General features: G+C 45.3%; 2 protein-coding genes across 2 annotated transcripts; both read left to right on the forward strand.

Annotated features, from left to right (window-relative positions):
• Positions 1 to 513: 513 nt before the first annotated feature.
• On the forward strand, positions 514 to 1,313 carry LOC119267173 (histone H2A.1-like). Its single transcript, XM_037548520.1, has 2 exons — positions 514 to 778; positions 867 to 1,313. The coding sequence occupies exons 1-2, from the start codon at positions 602 to 604 to the stop codon at positions 1,131 to 1,133; spliced, it is 444 nt and encodes a 147-aa protein (XP_037404417.1). The 5' UTR covers positions 514 to 601; the 3' UTR covers positions 1,134 to 1,313.
• Positions 1,314 to 4,607: 3,294 nt separating this feature from the next.
• LOC119267174 (histone H2B.2-like) lies at positions 4,608 to 5,261 on the forward strand. Its single transcript, XM_037548522.1, has one exon. The coding sequence runs from the start codon at positions 4,692 to 4,694 to the stop codon at positions 5,124 to 5,126; it is 435 nt and encodes a 144-aa protein (XP_037404419.1). The 5' UTR covers positions 4,608 to 4,691; the 3' UTR covers positions 5,127 to 5,261.
• The last annotated feature ends 14,999 nt before the right edge of the window (positions 5,262 to 20,260 follow it).

Consider the following 20,260-nt stretch of genomic DNA (forward strand, 5'->3'; position numbering starts at 1 on the left):
AGAGATGCATATCATATTCTATGGGCCAGCCCGACAAATAAATTCAAGGGTAGGTGATTTTTTTTCATTTCGCTCAAAAAATTAAGTTACATTCATTCTGAACTATATTTTCTTGTATTTATACTTTCAAATCTAAAATTATTCGAATTAAAAAATCGTTTATTTGACCGAAAGATTTTTCATACATTCTTTCTGAACTATATTTTCCTTGATATAGATTTTTAAATTTAAAATTATTTGAATTCAACTATTTTTTTTGTTGATTTGTCCAACAGAATTTACATACATTCATCCTGAACTATATTTTAGCATTATCTAGATTTTTAAAGTGAATCAAGTGCTAAAACAAAATCTCTGCGCTCTGATTGGTCGGCAGGGCCATCCCACGGATCACGCCCCCTACTAATCTCCACCGTCCACTATGCCAAGATCCAACGGTGAGCGCAGCATGTCACGCGGATCGCTCCCTCCTCCTGCTTCCCAATAAAACCCGCGCCCTCGCCGCCGTCCAATTCCACGAATTCAGAGCGCTCCGATCCACCGCCGCCGCCGCGTACACCACACCTCGAGAGTCCTCGTCGCCGGAGAAGTAGCAAGCAAGATGGCCGGAAGGAAGGGCGGTGACAGGAAGAAGGCGGTGACCCGCTCCGTCAAGGCCGGGCTCCAGTTCCCCGTAGGCCGCATCGGGCGTTACCTCAAGAAGGGCCGCTACGCCCAGCGCGTCGGCTCCGGCGCCCCCGTCTACCTTGCCGCCGTCCTCGAGTACCTGGCCGCCGAGGTATGCGCCGATCTCTCCCCTCCTCGAGCCTCTGTTCTTCCCTCCTCTTGTCCCGATTGACTGATTTCGTTGGCTTTTGAACGCGCAGGTCCTGGAGCTTGCCGGCAACGCGGCCAAGGACAACAAGAAGACCCGCATCATCCCGCGCCACCTGCTTCTCGCCGTCCGCAACGACCAGGAGCTCGGCAAGCTGCTCGCCGGCGTGACCATCGCCCACGGCGGCGTCATCCCCAACATCAACTCTGTGCTGCTCCCCAAGAAGTCCCCGGCCGCCGCCGAGAAGGAGGCCAAGTCGCCCAAGAAGAAGACGGCCACCAAGTCCCCCAAGAAGAAGGTCGCTGCCACCAAGGAATAGCCGCCCCCATAACCTAGTTGGTGTTGCTTAGATCCATTTCTCATGGACTAAGATGAGATCCTGCATGTAATGCCTGCTAGTCTTTAGTGTCTGTCAGATTCGTCGAGCAAGGATGACATTGTACCTGTGATTTCTGTGAGGATGGCTAAAGATGCAATCATTTCAGTCTGCTGTTCTATCTATGGCTGCAATCACTTCAATCTCTTGTGTTCTACCTATCGCTGCCATTGATCTTGCGAAATTTTCCGTCTATACGTCTCAAGGTCACTGCTAAATACAGTACGCTTTACTTGTAAATTCTCTCTTGTGTCATCTGAAATTTTCCGTTGGTCTGTAATTTCCAGCGATTTATCTTTACCTCCTTGTGAAGTTCACTTCGGTCTTATTCCTATCAAGCTGTGGGTAACTGAATCTACGAAGAACTGGCACCTTGGATTCCCAATCATCCTCCACCTCGCCCTGCGTGCGTGGCAGCTTACAAATCGAGCTTCAGAAGTCCTGCAGTCAAACATTTCAATTTAGAGCTTGACCACGCTGAAACATTTTGCAGAAATGTGACCTTGATCATCCTCTCTGTAGTTGAGCTGGTTACATGTTGCTTTATTCATGAGCCAAAAGAATTCTTAAACTTGGAGTTGAGCCGACAACATGCCAACTGAAGTTGGGATAGTTGTTTGATGCAGGTAACTAGCCAGATGAGGTGCTGATTTTGTAATCAGATAAAGCTGAAACAGATATTGAGGAATTTAGATAGGATTAGTCAGGCCCTTGAAAGACTCCAGTACAAAATTGTTCTTCACCGGAGTGCACAGGATGTCCTGGGTAAATAAGCAAGTTAATGTTGCACGGTGGGAACAATAATAAGCAAGAATTTCAGTAAAACTGATGAATAGGAAAAATATAGGTTGAATGCAGAGTGGGTATTCCGTATATTCATCAGTTATTTTTTTTAATCCAAAATAGGCCCAGTGGCGGGTTAACTTTTCTCCATTCTGCTTCCCCGTTGAAATTTTAAATTTGTTGGGGAAAACAGGCATGTGGTATTTTTGAAGTCCGGCGGATGATTGTTTAGATATTTTCTACTTTAGAAAAACAAGCCAGATAAAACAATTTAGATGTTTCATTCTAGCTAAAAGTTTTCTAAAGGAGCTAAAGACTTTTCAATATTTCCGCATATACTGACAGGTATGTTTGATGCATGATGTGGACATGTTCAAATGAAACACTTTGTGAACCGGCATGAGCTGTGATTCTGGTTCGACTTGTGGTATGACCGAACGCGCTCATACCACTGCTTGTCTTCTGTTTTGTTAAATCTATGGCTTGTGTCCGACTTCTTCTTCTGTTTTGTGGTATGCGTGGATAAGTTTGCAGACGCACTCGTACGAGTAAGAGTGCTCGTCAATCCTTCTGACAACTTGGTCATGCGTGGTCTCTGGTGATATGAGCTACACTACGACCGGGGACTGTTGTATCACTAGTCAACTGATGGTGCCACGGCCCAGGGGTGCCTCACCTTGTCGGTTATCGGTCCAAGTAGGACGGCCCGAGGCCCCCTAGGCCAGTTCCGCTTGGGCCATCTTGTCAGCCCATTGGCCCTCTAGGAGAAAGAATTTGAAGCCTTTCTGTTCAAGAGAAAGAAGTCGAATCCGTGGAGGACTCCTCTCCGCCGATGTTGCCAACTAGGACTCTTATAACCCTAGGGCCCTCGATATCTTATATAAACCAGGTTTGGGCTAGTCGACAAAACATACTAGACATTACAATCCTTCGGTATTATATGTACTTCACCCCGGTCGAAATATACACAAAGTAGGAGTAGGGTTTTACCTCCATCATGAGGGCCCGAACCTTGGTAACTCACTTCTTCTTTCTCCTCTAACCTAATCGCCACGCCGGGATACCCTATCAAGGGATCTACCAGAATCATCTCCGACACCATAAAAGAATCACATCAGGCGTAGAACAACACCACATCAACACTGATACTACAGTACCATTAGAGGGACAAACTTACTGTTAAGAAGTACATATCCCATAAGAAGTAGGATTGCCAGAACCCAAAGAACAAGCTACCTAAGCGATAAGGTAGGAGATAAGGATACTGTCAGGTAGCATAGAGGTGGATGGCTGTTCTTGGTCCAGGCAAGGGCATGGCGGGGCACGGTCCGATTCCGGGCGTGGCAAGCGGGCGCATGCACGCGATGAGAAGGTGCGCATGGTCCAGATCCGCATGGTGGACGACGAGCTGGAGCAGGCCGGTGTAGTAGGGCCTGACCAGAAGGTATTTATGATCCAGATCCATGTGGTGCGTGCTCCTAGTGGCGTGTTGCTCGCGAGTGTGCACTTTGTGGCGCGATGGAGGAGCTTGATGCAGGATGCTAGTGCGATGCGCAGATGGCTTTTTAGGGGGCTGCCTGAGTCCCGAGGTTTGGAGGGTGATGCCGGCGAAAGCTATACTCTAACGATGGCGCCTTCGGGCCCCCTTTCCTTGTTGGAGGTGTCAAGGTGGTAATCCTCACTTTTCCTTCCGACAATTACGATGGAAAACCTAGATCTGGTTTACCCAATCGGGTGATGGCAGCGTTGTTAGCTTTGCTTGGTGTTGCACGCATTCCCTCTTGATGGCATCGTTTCGGAGGTGCCGGTCGGAGGGACTTGTGGCTTGTGGAGTTGGCCGGTGACGACTAGTGCGTTTTCGCCCGTGTGGCGTGGTTACTGAATTGGGTGGTGGGTAGTAGGAGAATCCTTCACATGTGACGTGCGTCTAGTGGGGCATACCGGCCAACCTTTTTTTTTTGCGATAGAAAGAGAGTTTTATTCCATAAGCATAGGGTTACGATCAAGAGGCACCAAATCTTCAATACAAGGAGGGCATCTCCCTAGCCAACCTGATAGGATGAAAACTGCATATGTTCGATTTAACGGACATATCATGCCTCTCTGGCGTTGTCGTGGTTCGTGGACAATCTAGTGACAAGCCCAAACTAATGCAATGGTTTTCGGTGTGCAGTCTGGTAGCAGCGAAGGCGCTGGAGCCGGTTTTCCTCCCTAAACCGAGCGCCCCCTTTTTCCATTCTTCTTCTCTAGCACATGCTTATGCAGTGCACTGCTTCTTTGAGGTATTCTTGTAATACCCGTTTCTAATCAACGTGTTTTTTTTGCGGGGTTCTAATCAGTGGTTTTTATTTTTTTTCACTCTTTTTTTTGCATGCTCTGCAACGTGCAATATGTACATGGGCTGGAGCGTACGTCGTCCCACAGTCGACACGCCATGGATCCGCGCCGATCCAGCGTACGTCCTCGCCACGTCATCGATCCGCGCCGAAGCGCATCGGGTCCGTCCGTTCCAAGCATCATCGAGCGGCTGGAACCACTCCACGCCATCGATCCGAGGCAGCATCCTCTCCGCCAACCGCAGCCCACCTCCTTCCTCCTCCCCGCTCCCTACATAACCTCGCCGCCCCCTCCGTATCAGCACTCAGCATCAGCACTCAGCAGCCCCCCTCACATCCCCCCCAAGCTCAACCTCCCCACACGCTCCAACCACCAGCACCCATGGCACCCAAGGCGGCGGAGAAGAAGCCGGTGGCCACGGCCGAGAAGGCGACGGCGGGGAAGAAGCCCAAGGCGGAGAAGCGGGCGCCGGCGTCCAAGGAGGCCGGCGGCGAGGGGAAGACGAGGGGCAGGAAGAAGGGCAGCAAGGCCAAGAAGGGCGTGGAGACGTACAAGATCTACATCTTCAAGGTGCTGAAGCAGGTGCACCCGGACGTCGGCATCTCCTCCAAGGCCATGTCCATCATGAACTCCTTCATCAACGACATCTTCGAGAAGCTCGCCGGCGAGTCCGCCAAGCTGGCCCGCTACAACAAGAAGCCCACCATCACGTCCCGGGAGATCCAGACCTCCGTCCGCCTCGTCCTCCCCGGGGAGCTCGCCAAGCACGCCGTCTCCGAGGGCACCAAGGCCGTCACCAAGTTCACCTCATCCTAGACAGCTTAGGCTTGATCCTCGTCGCTTCATGCCTTCTGTGTGTACCTAGTCGGCAGTATGATGTTACAATCTTTGTAAGGATTCTGCTGCTTGCTTGCGGCCTTGAAAGAAATAGTGATGCTGTTGTCTGAATCAGTGTTCATGTGTGCTTGCGTGTCGCCTCAGTTCAGACTCTTCTAAATGCCATTTGTTTATGTCAAAAAATTTCTGTTTCACTCATTTTAATTTGCTGCCATTTTATCTACTGTGGTAGTTTCTAAGTCTACAGACAGAAACCTCTAATGGCAAGAGGCCAAGAACAGCTTGCCGACTCGCTCATAAATTTAGAATGCATTAGATTCAGATTAGTTTCTTGAGATAAATTAGAGGCTTTTCACAAAAAGAAGAAGAGATAAATTAGAGGCGGCGCACCCATGTTTTTTTTAGAGTCAAGGAACATGACAGCCAGATGCAACCATCATCTTGAGTATTGAGACATGTGAGTTTTTCTTCTACTATGTTTATACTACACCAGGTATTTTTTCTTTCTAGTACTGCTACGCTAGGTAATTTGTGATCACGAAGCGACCAATTTTGTGAAGGCGCAAAGTTTTTCTAATGATTCATTTCTCTATGTTTATGTACATTTGTATGGATATATGAATTCTAAGTTATGTGCATTGGCAAGAACCATTCACCATTTGCCATCTTTGGGTACGGGAGCGGTTCCTCATTTGTGTTAGATGATGTTACTGTCTTGTAAGAGTTGTCTCACGTGAATATGAAGAAATAGTATCGCTGCTGCTTAAATTAATGTTCAAGGTGTCACATCAGATTCTTTGCATAGAAGTTTTTAGTTTGAATTTCTGTGAGTTAAATACATTAGGGGTGTCTCAACTTGTTCGGTACAGACAATTTGGTGTCTAAAATTGTAAAATACATGAAATTGGTACTCGAACTTTGTTTCGCCGTGCAAATACGGTGCCTCCTTCTGTATGTGGGCATACGCTATGCCCGCATGCCGTGACAGCGTGGTAGTGGCCCACGTGTAAGTGGCTGAGAGCAAGAGAGGAGCTGGGTAGCCCGTGTGTGAGGAATCGCCTCATATTTTATTTAATCACGTACCAGAGCCAACAGTAAAAATATATTGCTTGATGTAGAATCGATGCTGAGATCTCATGGTTGCGGATTGCATTGTAAGCACAGGCTATCTACCACGCCAAAATATGAACAGTGGTCTTTCAAGAGGTGGAATCTTACATTCTTAAGAAGTTGATCCCCACTACTACCTATTCTCTCAACATGCAGCCCGTCCACATCATCATCATGCCACCTCAGCAAATTCCACCCACGTCACTTCATTTCTTAGTTATTTTTCCTTCTCCGCATATACTTACCATCGCTTGCTGGCATATCCCCCTGCAAGGTTTTTTCCAAGCCACCGTCCACTATGTACTTCTATTTAATTCCCAGCAGGTCCGTTTCCAAACGGAACAGCCGATCAAAGCTCAACCTCTCTTCGTAATAAAAGGATAGTTCCTCGCTCGCTTAGGAAAACGTTTAGTATTCTGGTGACAATCACTCCGGCTCCCATGTTTTTCGTTTCAGCCATGAAGATTCGCTACAGTTTGTAACCGAGGGGCGATCTTGCTTGGGAACCCATCGTTTCCCTTCCCCACTGGAGGGCAGACAACTCGACATCTACTTCAACCAGCCACAACCAGGTGTTCCTCCGCCGCTAGGGCTTCCCGCTGACCGTCTTCCTCAAGCGTGATGACGGATGGACGAGGCCGCCTTTCCCTATCTACAGGCTCTCTCTTGATCTTGATCTCGATCTCGATTTATATCCTCATCTGTTGGATTTTGATCCCGTGCAGGAACAAGTCTTCACACAGCTGCAGGAGATCCACATGTTGTACGGGGTAGAAGAACCATTGAAAGATCAGACAGGTTCGGATCTCTATCCTCATCTGTTGGATTTTGATCCCGTACACAGGAGCAGGTTTCACACAGCTACGGCACATCCACATGTTGTACGGGGTAGAAGAACCATTGAAAGAGCATACAGGTTTGCATCTTGAATCCAATGACACCTTTGTATGTTTCCAGTGCCTTATTTTTCCTCCTAGATGCGCGCCATCAAGCAGACATCCAAGAAGCAAATTTATTCTCTCTTTTCTTCCTCTGTCTTGATCCAGCCAGCAGCAGTTCAAGTTGGACTTCTTCCAAACTATTGCCAAAATTGTCTGTAGTCTGGATGATATGCAGGTTGAACACATTATGTACACGAGAAAGATTAAAGCTGGGTGTTTCTTATTCAAGGTACAGACAAACAAATCGAATTGTAAATAATATTTGCATATATTCTGTATGATGCCCTAATGGTCATGTGGTTCCTTTCCCTTCTCTGATTAAGTGATTATGACCATTTATTCTCAGTCTGATGGTGATATGGACAATTTTATTCTCAAACGGTGCTACTCTACAATTTATCACGGCCTCTTACATTATCCAGGTGTTCCGTTCATGCCTGCAAATCTGAGTAGACCATTCCATTACATCTGTCATATATACGCAGATACCAACTCACTTTGGTTGCCCTTGGTTGTGTTCATTTCTTTACTGATGTGCTCAGTGTGTTTTCTTTTCAGTTGGAATCATATATTGTACTTCAGTTTTTTCTCATAGCGGGATAAGAAAGGGCCAGAAAAAAAAAGACAAGGTGCAATTGTTCTTACCCTCTGGATAAACTATCTTCAGTTGTACCCTTTGTAATGATCATTTCTATAGTGATGTGCCCGGTGTGTGTTATTTTTCTTTGGGGTTATAGACTATAGTTCGTTTTTTTACACCTATATGTTCTTGCAAAGTGATATTATTCTTACATGTCGATTATGTTCATAAAAACCCTGCAGCTATCTTTCATTGTACAGGTCATTTGTTTAGTTTTTTGGTGATGAATAATGCACTGATACATGCATATATACATCTCAATTTTATAACACAACACAACCCCTACATCATATCCTATAGCAATAAGTTGATCTGGACCAACTATATTTCCTTCCCATGCGAACTTGCCATATCATGTCATCACAATTCAGAATACAAGGGCCATCCACACTTCGTCTCCTCGCTTCACCTCCTATTTATGATGTGTTTTATCTACCCTTTGGCTTATTTTATTGATTTTGTCTGCTCGGTGTAACCATCACAAATAATAATACATTTTCTCATGATTAAAATGTAATCGATGCAGATTGGTTCCTCTGTTTGATTACCCAATGATTCCTAGACTTAACATAGTACATTGAGAATTAATAAAAGCAAAAGACATTTCATATTGCAACTATTACACTATGCATATTAAACTTCCCTTCATTTTACCTTTTTTTTGTAGATAACTTTCCTTTGCTTCTCAACACAGAATTTCCGTACAAGTTCTCGAGGATTCCCGCCGCAACGCGCGGGGTATCTTCTAGTTATATATACGGTGTTGTTATGCAAAAGGAAATTTTGGAGCACGGGCGCATTGTGCCTGTTTCTTGAAGTTCAGAGAAATGAATTTTTACAAAATCCAAAATCTTTTAAACATGTACACATAGAAGTGTAATATATTGTGCGAATTTTCATCAAAATTCGCGTTTGTATGTAAGAGATACAAAAAAGACAAATACATGCAAAACTAGCTTGTTTTTTGGCTGGAATTTTGTCTTCATTGCAGGGTATGATATAACATAGTTTCGTACGAAATTTGAGCATCAGAGCACATACGTACGTTTTGGTGTAAATAAAATAAAATAAAGAAGATGAATTTTTAAGTGACAGTTTTTAACCTTAAAAAAATGCCCAGTGGCCAGCGTGCTCCGAAAATCAGCTTTGGTTGCTATGTACCACTTCGAGCGATTCTTTTATATATGGAGCTCGTTTGGGCCCACACAAGTCTTATTTTTAGTTTTTCAAGTTTGTGTTCATTTTTTTTCTTTGATAATGTTTTTACCTTTTGAAAGAAGAAATGTAAGAAAAAGTTACAACTGCCATAAACTTAAAAGAAAGTGCTAGTGCATTTCATGCTTTTGGAAAATGTTTCACATGTATTCAGAAGTTATAACGTGTTTTCAAATTTTGTCAGGTTCAACATGTTTTAGAATATGTTCATCAAGTATTAAAAAATTGGTGTGTAAAATTCTCCTTACAATTCTACAAACATGGTTGACATGTTTTGATACATTTCTATAATTTAATATTATTACACAGTCATTTTTATATATGTTGAATAATTTCAAAAAATACAATGTTGTCAATTTTTTTAATAATTTTGTATTTTAGAAATACAATGAAGATGCACAATAATTGTGTATGCTTCTGATCCGGAATGAAGATATATAAAGCTACACAATAATATTAAATATTCATTGAAAATTTTAAATCCACAATTTTTTTTAATTTTACCTCTTCAAAGTACACAATAATGAAAAAATAAAAATATTTAAAATACACAGTAACTTTATATCAATAGTAATTGTATTTTTATATGGAAGAATTTACATGTCATAAAACTAAACCGGAACTTGGGAAAAAATAAAAAATAAAACCCCATGAATTACGCATCAGAAAAATTGCAAAGCGACACGTGGAATTGGTCTACATAATTTTCTAGCTATTACAGTACGTACCGGATAGTTTGCCCGCGTGGGCAGATCGTGACGTTTGGTAACCTGGAAATGTAGGTTAGAAACACCGCCATGGAGACTTTTTTTTTCATGTTATTTCTCTCTAGCATACTCTGTATTTGAGGGCTTACGTACATGATTAAATAAAATACAAGAGATGTTTTTGCAAAATAATTCCTCCCTGCACGTATCCACTTACATGTGGGTCACTGCCATGCTGGCACTTCATGCGGGCAAGGATGCACCGTATTTGCAGGACCGGACAAGTTCGAGCACTAGTTTTATGTATTTTACAATTTTAGGCACCAAACTGACTGCACAAAACAAGTTTAGGCATCTCTGGTGTATTTAACTCGACATATTATGCTAAGAGATCACCTCTTGTTTTCTCTAAGAAGACAAACCTTTTCTTATGAGTTCTCTCTCTTTCAACTCATCATTTATCCTACGTGGCACGTCTAAGATAACATCATTGTATGGAAAAAAATTCTGTGCAGACCAATTGTAAACTGCTGACCTGAAGTGATCTGCTGCCACGTGTCCTTCGGATGCATCACACGTCGATCGTTCGCCCACTCCTGATTGTCTCCCTCGGCTTATTTGTATCCCCATGCACGGCTCCAAAACCTGCTGAATTGTTCTTCGACGGCCATGGCGGACGAACCGTCTGCTCCTGATATCATGCTGCCATGGCGGACGACCCATCCGCTCTCCAACACTTGACCATCTCTGTCGCCGCCGTCTCCAGGTCGAGCCAACACACCCGCGCCTCCCTTTGCCTCCTCCCCGGTGTTGGACAAGTCAATGCATACACATAGATCATACGTACAGAAAAAGATGCACGCATCAAGCAAGCATTATCTGATCAATCAAGCATCAGTTTTACATAAGACACGCATCATAATCATCAAATTCGATGATACAATATACAAACTGTAAAATTACTAGTCACATACAGGATACAACCGTACGTCCACCCTTCCTTCAACAAAAATCCGTACATTCATACGTCCACACGCCAGTCGTCGATGGCCTCGATGCATGCGATCATGGCAGATAGCTCGTCGCTCTGCATAGGGTTGCCCAGCTTGCCGGCGGGAGTCTTCCAGCTCCCTCGTGTGATGCTGTCGTCAGTTTCAATCGAACAACTCGAACACGTGCGCCAGATCTGCGCGATCTATAGTCTTCCCCAACGACATCTTGCAGGCGACGGTGACTGTGAGTAGGCCGTGTTGACGGCGGAGGCCACGTCGCAGCCGTGGACGGGGGGATTGAGGAAAGTGCCGCGGCCGCCACTCTCCTCGCCAGATCCGTTGTGATCGTCGGCTTCTTGAGCCGCCTGAGCCGAGGAACAGTGAGCCGAGGGGAAACGAGCCGGGAACATTACGATCGGGAGCCGAGCGACCACTGTCGAGCCGACGGAAGAAGCGCCCGAAGTGCGCCGTCCGATTTTCTGGCTGGACACGTGGCAGCTGATGGCTCCGGGTACGCATGGATGGAGGTTTACAACCGGTCTCCATGGAATTTTTTTTTAATGGATGAAGCGGGAGCACGGATGGGAGCAGGCAAGCCCTATCCGTTCTTTCGCAGGATTTCAAAGCGCAAACGCGCCGCCTTGGCCCGTGACCGCCAGAGCCGCCGGCCGGAACGGACGACCGGCGGCTGGGCGTCTCTCCCCACGAATATAGTCGGCCTCGTCGCAGACCTGATCCTGGATGCCGTGGACTACGTCGCCTTCCACGCCGTCTGCACCAGCTGGCGCGCCAACACTCCCTCTGGCCCCAGGACTGGGTGGCGCTCTGCGACGGCGACGCGGTCCGCCCGGAGGACGCGCGGGAGATCGCCCTGCTCCACTCGCGCACGGCCAGGCGCGTCCGTCCGCCTGCCAGGGCTACGGGGCTACCGGATCGTCGGCTTCAGTGACGGCCTCCTCGTCCTCCTGCGCAAGAGCACCGCCGCCGTCCGCGTGCTGCTACACCCCGCTCGTCGCCGTTGACTTCCAGTCCCTCGCAACCGTGTACCACGAGGAGGTCGATGACATGGGCTCTCTCCAGGAGATGGAGGCTGCCGTATGCAGCAGCAGGGAGCCGTCAATGAGCTCGATCGCGGCCGTGGTCCGGTTCCCCAATGCCAACGGAAATGTGGTGGTCGCCGCTGAGGCCGACAAGGGCCATTGGGAGGTCCTCCAGCGCCGCCACTGGAAGCTCACTATCCGGAACGCCTTGCCCTTCCAAGGGAGGCTCTACGCCACCACTTCACACCCGGCGTCACCGGATATCGTGCAGCTTTACCCTCCCAGGCCAACACTCAACAACATGGTCTCCACGGCGCCGGGCGCCATGCACTTTTCGCGCTACCATGACACCCTCCACCTCATCCAGTCCGCCGGACGGATGCTGCTCGTCGTTTGGCATGTCATCGTCCGGGCAAGCACAACTCAGAGGTGTTAGATTGGATTGGTGAAGCGTTCCTACTCCTCCGTAGAGGAGCCGTGGGTATATATTGATTCGGGGCAGGAACAACCTCTGCCGTGGTTTACAAGGAATCCACCGATCGCTAGGATTCAGCAGGATGAGGGATAGGAAGTTAAACGGGAGATGATAGAGGAAGTAGTTAAGATTACATGAACGTTAATATCTCTAAGTATAACACCCTCCCTTAATCTGAACTACCTATCCTAAATTGAGATTGTCCTTGAATGCTTCAAATGGCTTGTATGGTAGAGCTTTAGTGAACCCATCAGCCACTTGATCTCTGGAAGGAATAAGCCGTACGTATCTCCAACTTTTTCTCTGCAACTCTTTCTCGTACAAAGTGAAAATCTATCTCAATATGCTTGGTTCTGGCATGAAAAATAGGATTAGCACTTAAATAAGTGGCACCCAAATTATCACACCATAGGCATGAAATACGATGTTGCTTCACACCCAATTCCTCAAGCAAAGATTCAAGCCAAATAATTTCAGCAGTAGCATTTGCCAATGATTTGTACTCAGCTTCAGTACTTGACCTTGACACTCTTGTTTCCTCGCACTCCATGAAATAAGATTAGAACCAAAGAAAACAGCGAAACCACATGTTGATTTTCTATCATCACTGCAGCCTGTCCAGTTTGCATCAGAAAAAGCACTAACAAGTGTAGAATTGGAACGACTGAAATGTAGTCCCAAACCCATAGTGTGCTTAACATACCGTATGATCCTTTTGACAGCTGTCCAATGAGCAGAAGTAGGAGCATGCAAGTATTAACATACTTTGTTAACAACAAATGAAATATCTGGTCGTGTCAAGGTTAAACATTGCAAGGCTCCAACGACACTTCTGTATCTAGTGCTTTCTACCTCCTTAAGTGGCTCCCCTTCATATGCTGACAATTGTTCTGATGAAGATAATGGTGTGGGTGAAGACTTACAATCCTTCATCCCCATCCGAGCCAAGAGTTCAGTGGCATATTTTTCTTGTTTCAACACTATACCATCCCGAACCTTCTTAACTTCAATGCCTAAAAAGAAACTCAAATCACCAAGATCCTTTCAGGCAAATTCTGAGCTCAGATCATGCAGGAGAGCATCAGTAGCATTCTGAGAAGAGCTTGCAACTATAATATCATCAACATATATGAGCACAAAAATAACAGTATTTGCTTTATTGTATATGCAGAGAGATGTGTCAGCCTTTGATGCAATAAACTCAAGATGTTTCAACTGCATACTTAACCTGGAGTACCATGCTCTAGATGCTTGTTTCAAACCATAGATGGCCTTGTCAAGTTTGCATACATGATGAGGTTTTTGTTTATTTTCATAATCTGGTGGTTGCCTCATGTAGACCTCCTCTTCCAGAACACCATGCAAAAACACGTTCTGTACATGTAGCTGCCTTAGGCTCCATCCCCTAGACACAACAATAGCTAGCACAAGTCTTATGGTTGTAGCTTTTACCACAGGACTAAATGTATCCTCATAATCAATACCATAACGCTGCTTAAAACCTTTAGCAACGAGACGTGCTTTATACCTCTCAATGGAGCCATCTGCCTTTTTCTTGATCCTATACACCCACTTACAATCAAATAATATTTTTACCTTTCCAGTTTGGCACCAAGTGCCATGTTTTGTTTCTCATTAGAGCTGTATATTCCTCATCCATAGCCTTTTCCCACTTTTGATCTCCAAGTGCATCATCCAATTTTGTCGGCTCACCTGAGATGCACAACATGCCATATGGTATAGTGCCATGAGTTCTTATTTTTGGATTTTTAATACCTTTTTGTAGCCGAGTTGTGACCTTGATGTGGCTGGTAGAAGTTGTTGTACACGCGTACGCACAACATCACTGGTTGCAGAAGATCCCGGAGAGGAATCATGAGACGCCACATCAGATCTAGTGGCTGCTGGTGTGGCCTGCTCATTCATGGCCGCACTGTCCGTTGCCACATCCGACCCCACGCCAGGTGGGCCTGTCGGCCGCATGTGCGAGCCACGCCTCGCGGTTGGCTGCATGCGCGGGCCGGCGCTCGAGGACGATTCTCCGCGTGGAGATGTGGCGGTCGCTGATTGCATCGCCCGACCCTGGCCATGCAGGCCGACCGGCTCGTGATCCGGGGCGGATATTCGCGCCCGATCCGAGGAGGATTGACGCGCAGGTGTGGCAGGCACCGCCATATCGTCTTCGTACGCCGTGCCGGCTTCGTCTTCTTCTTCCACATGCAATATAGCTTCGTTTTGGACGGGATTTTGATCGTTTTGAGCTCCGTTTTCTTCAAAGATCCGCACACACGGAAGACATGGACTGTTTCCAGTAGGAATATTATCATCATGTTGGTCAGTGCAATTATTTCCCCCGTGATCAAAATCTCAAAGTGTAGATGGAAGGAGAAGAATCTCTTGACAGAGGAGAGCGCCGGCATTAGGATGAAGAGATTCAAACGGGAAAACTGATTCATCAAACACAACATCTCGAGAAATATAAACTCGGCCTGTGGGGACATCTAGACACTTAACTCCTTTGTGCATAGGGCTATAGCCCAAAGACACACATTTTTTTGAACGAAACGCAAGTTTGCGTGTGTTGTATGGTCTTAGGTTCGGCCAACATGCACATCCAAAAACTCGAAGGGATTTGAAATCTGGTTTGATGCCAAAGAGACGTGTGATGGGGCTCTCGAATTTGATGACTTTACTTGGTCGAATATTTATGAGATATATGGCAGTGAGAAAGGCTTCATCCCAGAATTTTAGGGGCATGGAAGCATTGGCTAGCAATGCTAGTCCTACCTCAACAACATGACAATGTTTGCGTTCGGCCGACCCGTTCTGCTGGTGAGCGTGGGGACGAGAGACATGGTGAGAAATTCCAATTTTTCGGAAAAAGGAATTTAGTTTTTCATACTCACCACCCCAGTCGGTTTGCATAGCAAGAATCTTTGAGTCTAGTTGGCGTTCTACGAGGTTTTGGAAGTTAAGAAACACTTGGAAAATATCAGATAATTTCTTTAGCAAATAAATCCAAGTGAACTTGCTATAATCATCAATGAAACTAACATAATAAAAAAAATCTGCCAACTGATGTGGGAGCTGGTCCCCATACATCTGAAAAGACTAACTGCAATGGAGCAGTGGATACACTCGTAGATATAGGATAAGGTAGTTGATGACTCTTAGCTTGTTGGCAAGCATCACAAATTGACTCAACACTAGACTCATAGGGAAGATTATTCTTGCTAAGGACATGCTGAACTATAACTGAAGAGGGATGACCAAGACGACTATGCCACTTTGTCGAGGAAGGTTTGGTGACACTCCACGCTTGCTTATTCGACCGTGATGAAGATGAAGATGATATGAGTGGATATAGGCCTTCCTCACACTTTCCTCTAAGGATGACTCTTCTCGTTTCCAAGTCCTTGATCGCAAAAGAGTAGGGATAAAATATTATGAGAACATTGTTGTTAAGGGCAAAACGATGAACATAAATGAGATTCTTGGAAGCATGCACTACTAGGGAAAACCCTAGTAGTAGCGCAGGACACCGCGCTACTTGTAAGGCGCTACAACTATTCCTTAGCAGTAGCGCGTGCAACACGCGCTACTGCTAAGACATATGGCCGCAACGTTGGTTCACTCCCGCGCTACTGCTAATATAGCTAGTAGTAGCGTGTTTACTCTCCATCGCTACTAGTATTCTTTTTCTCATTTTTTTAATTTTTAGTATATTTATATGCCGTTATACAAATTTTGGTACAATACCAATTATGAGGATGTTATATCAATATGTCCATAACAGTGTGTCAAATGAAGGTGGATTAGGTTCAAGTGGAGGCAACATGTGGTGCATGTCAAAAGTATACTACTAATCCAAAATTGATCTAGTTTGGACTAGTAGTATTTTCGATGTGTATCACATATTTCCTCCACTTGAATCTAATCCACCAACACAAGCTATTTAATCATCATCATAGTCATTACCACCAACAGTAGCTATTTAATCATCATAGTCATAGTGTAGCACATATCATCATCTTCAAACTCATTCTAGCTAGCTAATCACCACCAACACTAGCTGCGGTAGCTATCTAATCACCACCAACACTAGCTAATAATAATCATCATAGTCATTACCACCAACACTAGCTATTTAATCATCATAACTCGTTTCTAGCTAGCTAATCACTCGTGCTGCCCTCTCTCAGGTAAAATAACATAAAACATGTGTAGCACTCTTGCTTCATCAAGTTGGAGCATGCAGATGAACATGTCTCCTAATCGTGGGTTGCGCTTCTGATTGCTGCCCCCTTGTACTTCTCTGTGATCGTTCATAATTTTGCTCCAGTCTTTCACTATTAAGCATTCCTCGCTTTTAGAAATCCTGAATGCACTAAAGTGCATTGTAGGATGTCTTGGCCGTAAGCTAACCATTCTCATGTGACATTAGTCTGGATCCAATGAGGCACAACATTCATCGGGAATCCCTGTTGAAAAACATTGTATAGTAACAAACTTAGCAATGAAGTTTAGTTTAAAAAATAATATATGCAAAAGATGCACTGAGGACAAATAGTAAAAATCTTACCATCTTTCTTAAATAGATGTGACCGTAGTTTAGTACGAACACTATTGGTCACACATTTTGAGTACTAAGATTTTTAAGTCCAGAAAAATAATTTGTCTTGACAGTATGAAGATCCTCAAGCCATGAAACATAATGACTTATCTCCTCGCAGTTTAGTTCAGCCTCGACAGTAGTAGGTCATGTCTACCAAGCGCTGGACATGTTTGCTTGAACGGAAATAAGCTGTCAATAGAAATTAGTTATCAACTATTTTTGAATAAACAATATCAAAGACATAAATATGGTTGAGAAACTCACATAATGGTATAACTGGAGGCGTCTGCACATCGACCCAGATGTCGATATTACCTTCAATATCATCTTCCGGACAAATATCAAAGGTGATAACCATATTAGGCTCAAATGCATAAGTCTCGCATAGTGCTTGCCAAGTTTTGCATTCAAAATAGGTGTAGGTGTCTGTGTTGTATAATTTTGCGTGGAAAGTATAACCATGCTCGGTCTTCAAGTAAACTCTCTTTACCTCTATAGTAGTTTTCATAGGACTGAAGCCTATCTTATCCAAGACAAAACTCTTGCATGGCAGGGATACGCTAGTAGAATAGTAAAAAATTTAAATTATAAGTTGAAGCAAATGAAGCAGATGTCATGCTTAATTACTAAAAAGACTTGTCGTTGTGACTTACTGTATCCACTTCAAAGTTCTCGTCCAGCTTGATGCTGAAGCACCTATCATCATCTAGGAAGATTCTGTCGCACAGGCCGCGCTCGTCTTTGTAGTATTCGCAAATACCAAAATCCTTTCCATCATCAGACATTTCCTATGTTCATAGTTGAATCATTAATTGAAAATCGGTCGAAGGCAACTACCAGGATACTCAACACACAAATCCGGGGCACTCGATATTTCCTACATATTCTGGCACAAGTCATGCCAAAATTCATGGAAAAATCCGGCATGACCTTTGCTAAAATAGAACATATCGAGTGCCTGAAATTTACCGGAACGGAAATGAATCAACACTCCAGCAAAACATAGGCCACTCAGAGGTGTAACCTGCAAACATGACCGGCCACTTGGGCAAGCACATATCCTATTTGAGCAACACAAGATATACATTTCAAAATATCTTATAGGACTCATATTGACATGAGCATTCAATAAGCAAAATCAAATCATAAAATAAATAAGTATTCAAATTAGCGTGCATTCAATAAGCAAAAGTAAATCATCTCATGCGTCCGTACATCCTCGAATATTATCACTAATACATCCCGAATAGTATCATACATATAACATCACTAATACAAATAAAACCCTAGCACACGACAGGTATCGACACGTGCCGTGGACATCCAAAGAGAAGGAACCATCACAGGATCATAGCTCCAGTGAGATCACTGGAGAACCTGTCAGGTATTGGAGAACCCGTGCTCCAACGCAAACAAGTAGCGACGGACGTGCGCGTCCTCCTCCCTGACACGGTGACGTACCACCTCTGCGGGGTCCTTGAGCCTCTGGACCGTCACTGGCCCACGCGACCGCCACCAAAGAGGGTTCGGGTCAACGACATGCTGACTCCTCACCAAGCTGCGCCCGCCGGTAGGTAGCGTCTCTCAGTACCAGCCCGGTGGAGCCCAGTCCCGGACATGGCCCATCTGGTCAAGCAGGTGTCCTCCGTCGAGTCGACGACGACGAGGATGCGGGATAGACATCGTCGACGTCGATGCGGGAATAATTGCTTTAACTAAAAAAATAACAACAAATGTGACATGTTCAACTAGTTCTATTAATTCAACTAGTCCTTACTAAAAATAAACTTATTATAAATAAAAATAAACTAATACCTAATTAGTACCTAGTTCTTACTAACTAATTAGTACCTAGGAACTACTGCCCTAATTACCATCTAATTTGATGAACCTAGGGGTGGAAAGTGGTAGCGGATATTCCAATTATCCAACTTAAAAGTGAAATAAGTGGTCAAATTTTACTTGTTTTATTATGCATTACAATAGTGTTTATTTATCATCTAAGAAAACATCATCTAAGAAAACATCCGAGCTGCGTCTGTATCCGATAACATCCGCATTTGATTCGTTTCCACCCATAGATGAACCCTAACTAATTTGATGCAACTAAAATTTGAAGAACCCTAGGCAGAGGTAGGGGAGGGGGAGGAGTAGGCGTGCTCATCTCGGGTGCCTGCGGCGAGGGAGGGGCAGGCAGCATCGAGGTCGGGGTCGGGGATCGGGCGCGCGGCGGAGGGCGGCATCGAGGTGGGGGTCGGGGGCGGCGTCGAGGTCGATCGGGTTCGGGGGCGGCGTCGAGGGTGTGCAGAGAGCGACAGGAGGGCGCGCGGCGGCCGGCGGGTGACGGCGGCGGCGACAACGGAGGAGTTGGATTTGGGGGAAGTGGTGAACCGCGTGGTGAAGTCAGAAGTAGCAGTAGCGCGTTCCAGGAAGTGCGCTGCTACTAAGCTAGCTACAGCGCGTTCCTCGATACGCGCTACTGCTATTCCTTTCTCTTTTCCCTCTTTTTTATTTATTTTTGTTTACATTTTATTTTTTTCTTTCACCTTTTTCCATTTCTTTCATTTTCATTTACTTTTCTATTTGCTTTCCATTTAATTTTATTTCATTTAGCAGTAGCGCCTTTCAGCGTAAACGCGCTGCTACAAAGCAAGTAGCGGTAGCACGGTTCTACCTAGATCGCTACTACTATGTGTAGCCTATCAGCTAAGCCGTGGAAATTTTAGTAGTAGCGCTTTTATGTTTAGGCGCGCTACTGTTGCACCGTTTACATCAGCGCGCTACTGCTACTTAGCACCAGAGTGCTTTTTTAACATGCGCTACCGCTAAAGTTCTGTGTATAAGGTTTTCCCTAATAGTGCTGTGGAACATGTAAGACATTATTAAGGTGTAAATCTTTTACGAGGATTTTAAAAATTGATTTTCCAACATGAGTAATGTCCATACCGGTTCCGCTTGCCATGTGTATCTGATCACCACCATGATACCTTTCCCGCATCGTTAGCTTATCAAGCTCCCCGGTGATGTGCTCAGTGGCGCCGGAGTCTACGTACCAGTTGGTGTCGATACCGTAGTTGTTGGTGACGAGGTTTGCTGCTTTCTTCTCATCATGGTCATCATCATATCGATGCCAGCATGCTCTTGCGCCACCAGGATGAAACTTGTAGCAGATCTGGCACTCTGGATAGTCTCCTTCTTCCTGCCGTTGTTGTTGTGGTTGGGAACGAAATCGTTGCTGCTGATGGCCGCCACCACCACCGCCGCGACCAGGGGAAGAAGAGGACCGATTCCCTCGACCGCATCCTCCTCGGTTGCTTCGGCCACGGCCTCCCCTGCCACGGGACTGCCCGCGCCCCCTGTAGACGGCGTTGGCAGAGG

The sequence above is a fragment of the Triticum dicoccoides genome, chromosome 3A (genome assembly GCF_002162155.2).
Source record: "Triticum dicoccoides isolate Atlit2015 ecotype Zavitan chromosome 3A, WEW_v2.0, whole genome shotgun sequence".
NCBI classification, from domain to species: domain Eukaryota; kingdom Viridiplantae; phylum Streptophyta; class Magnoliopsida; order Poales; family Poaceae; genus Triticum; species Triticum dicoccoides.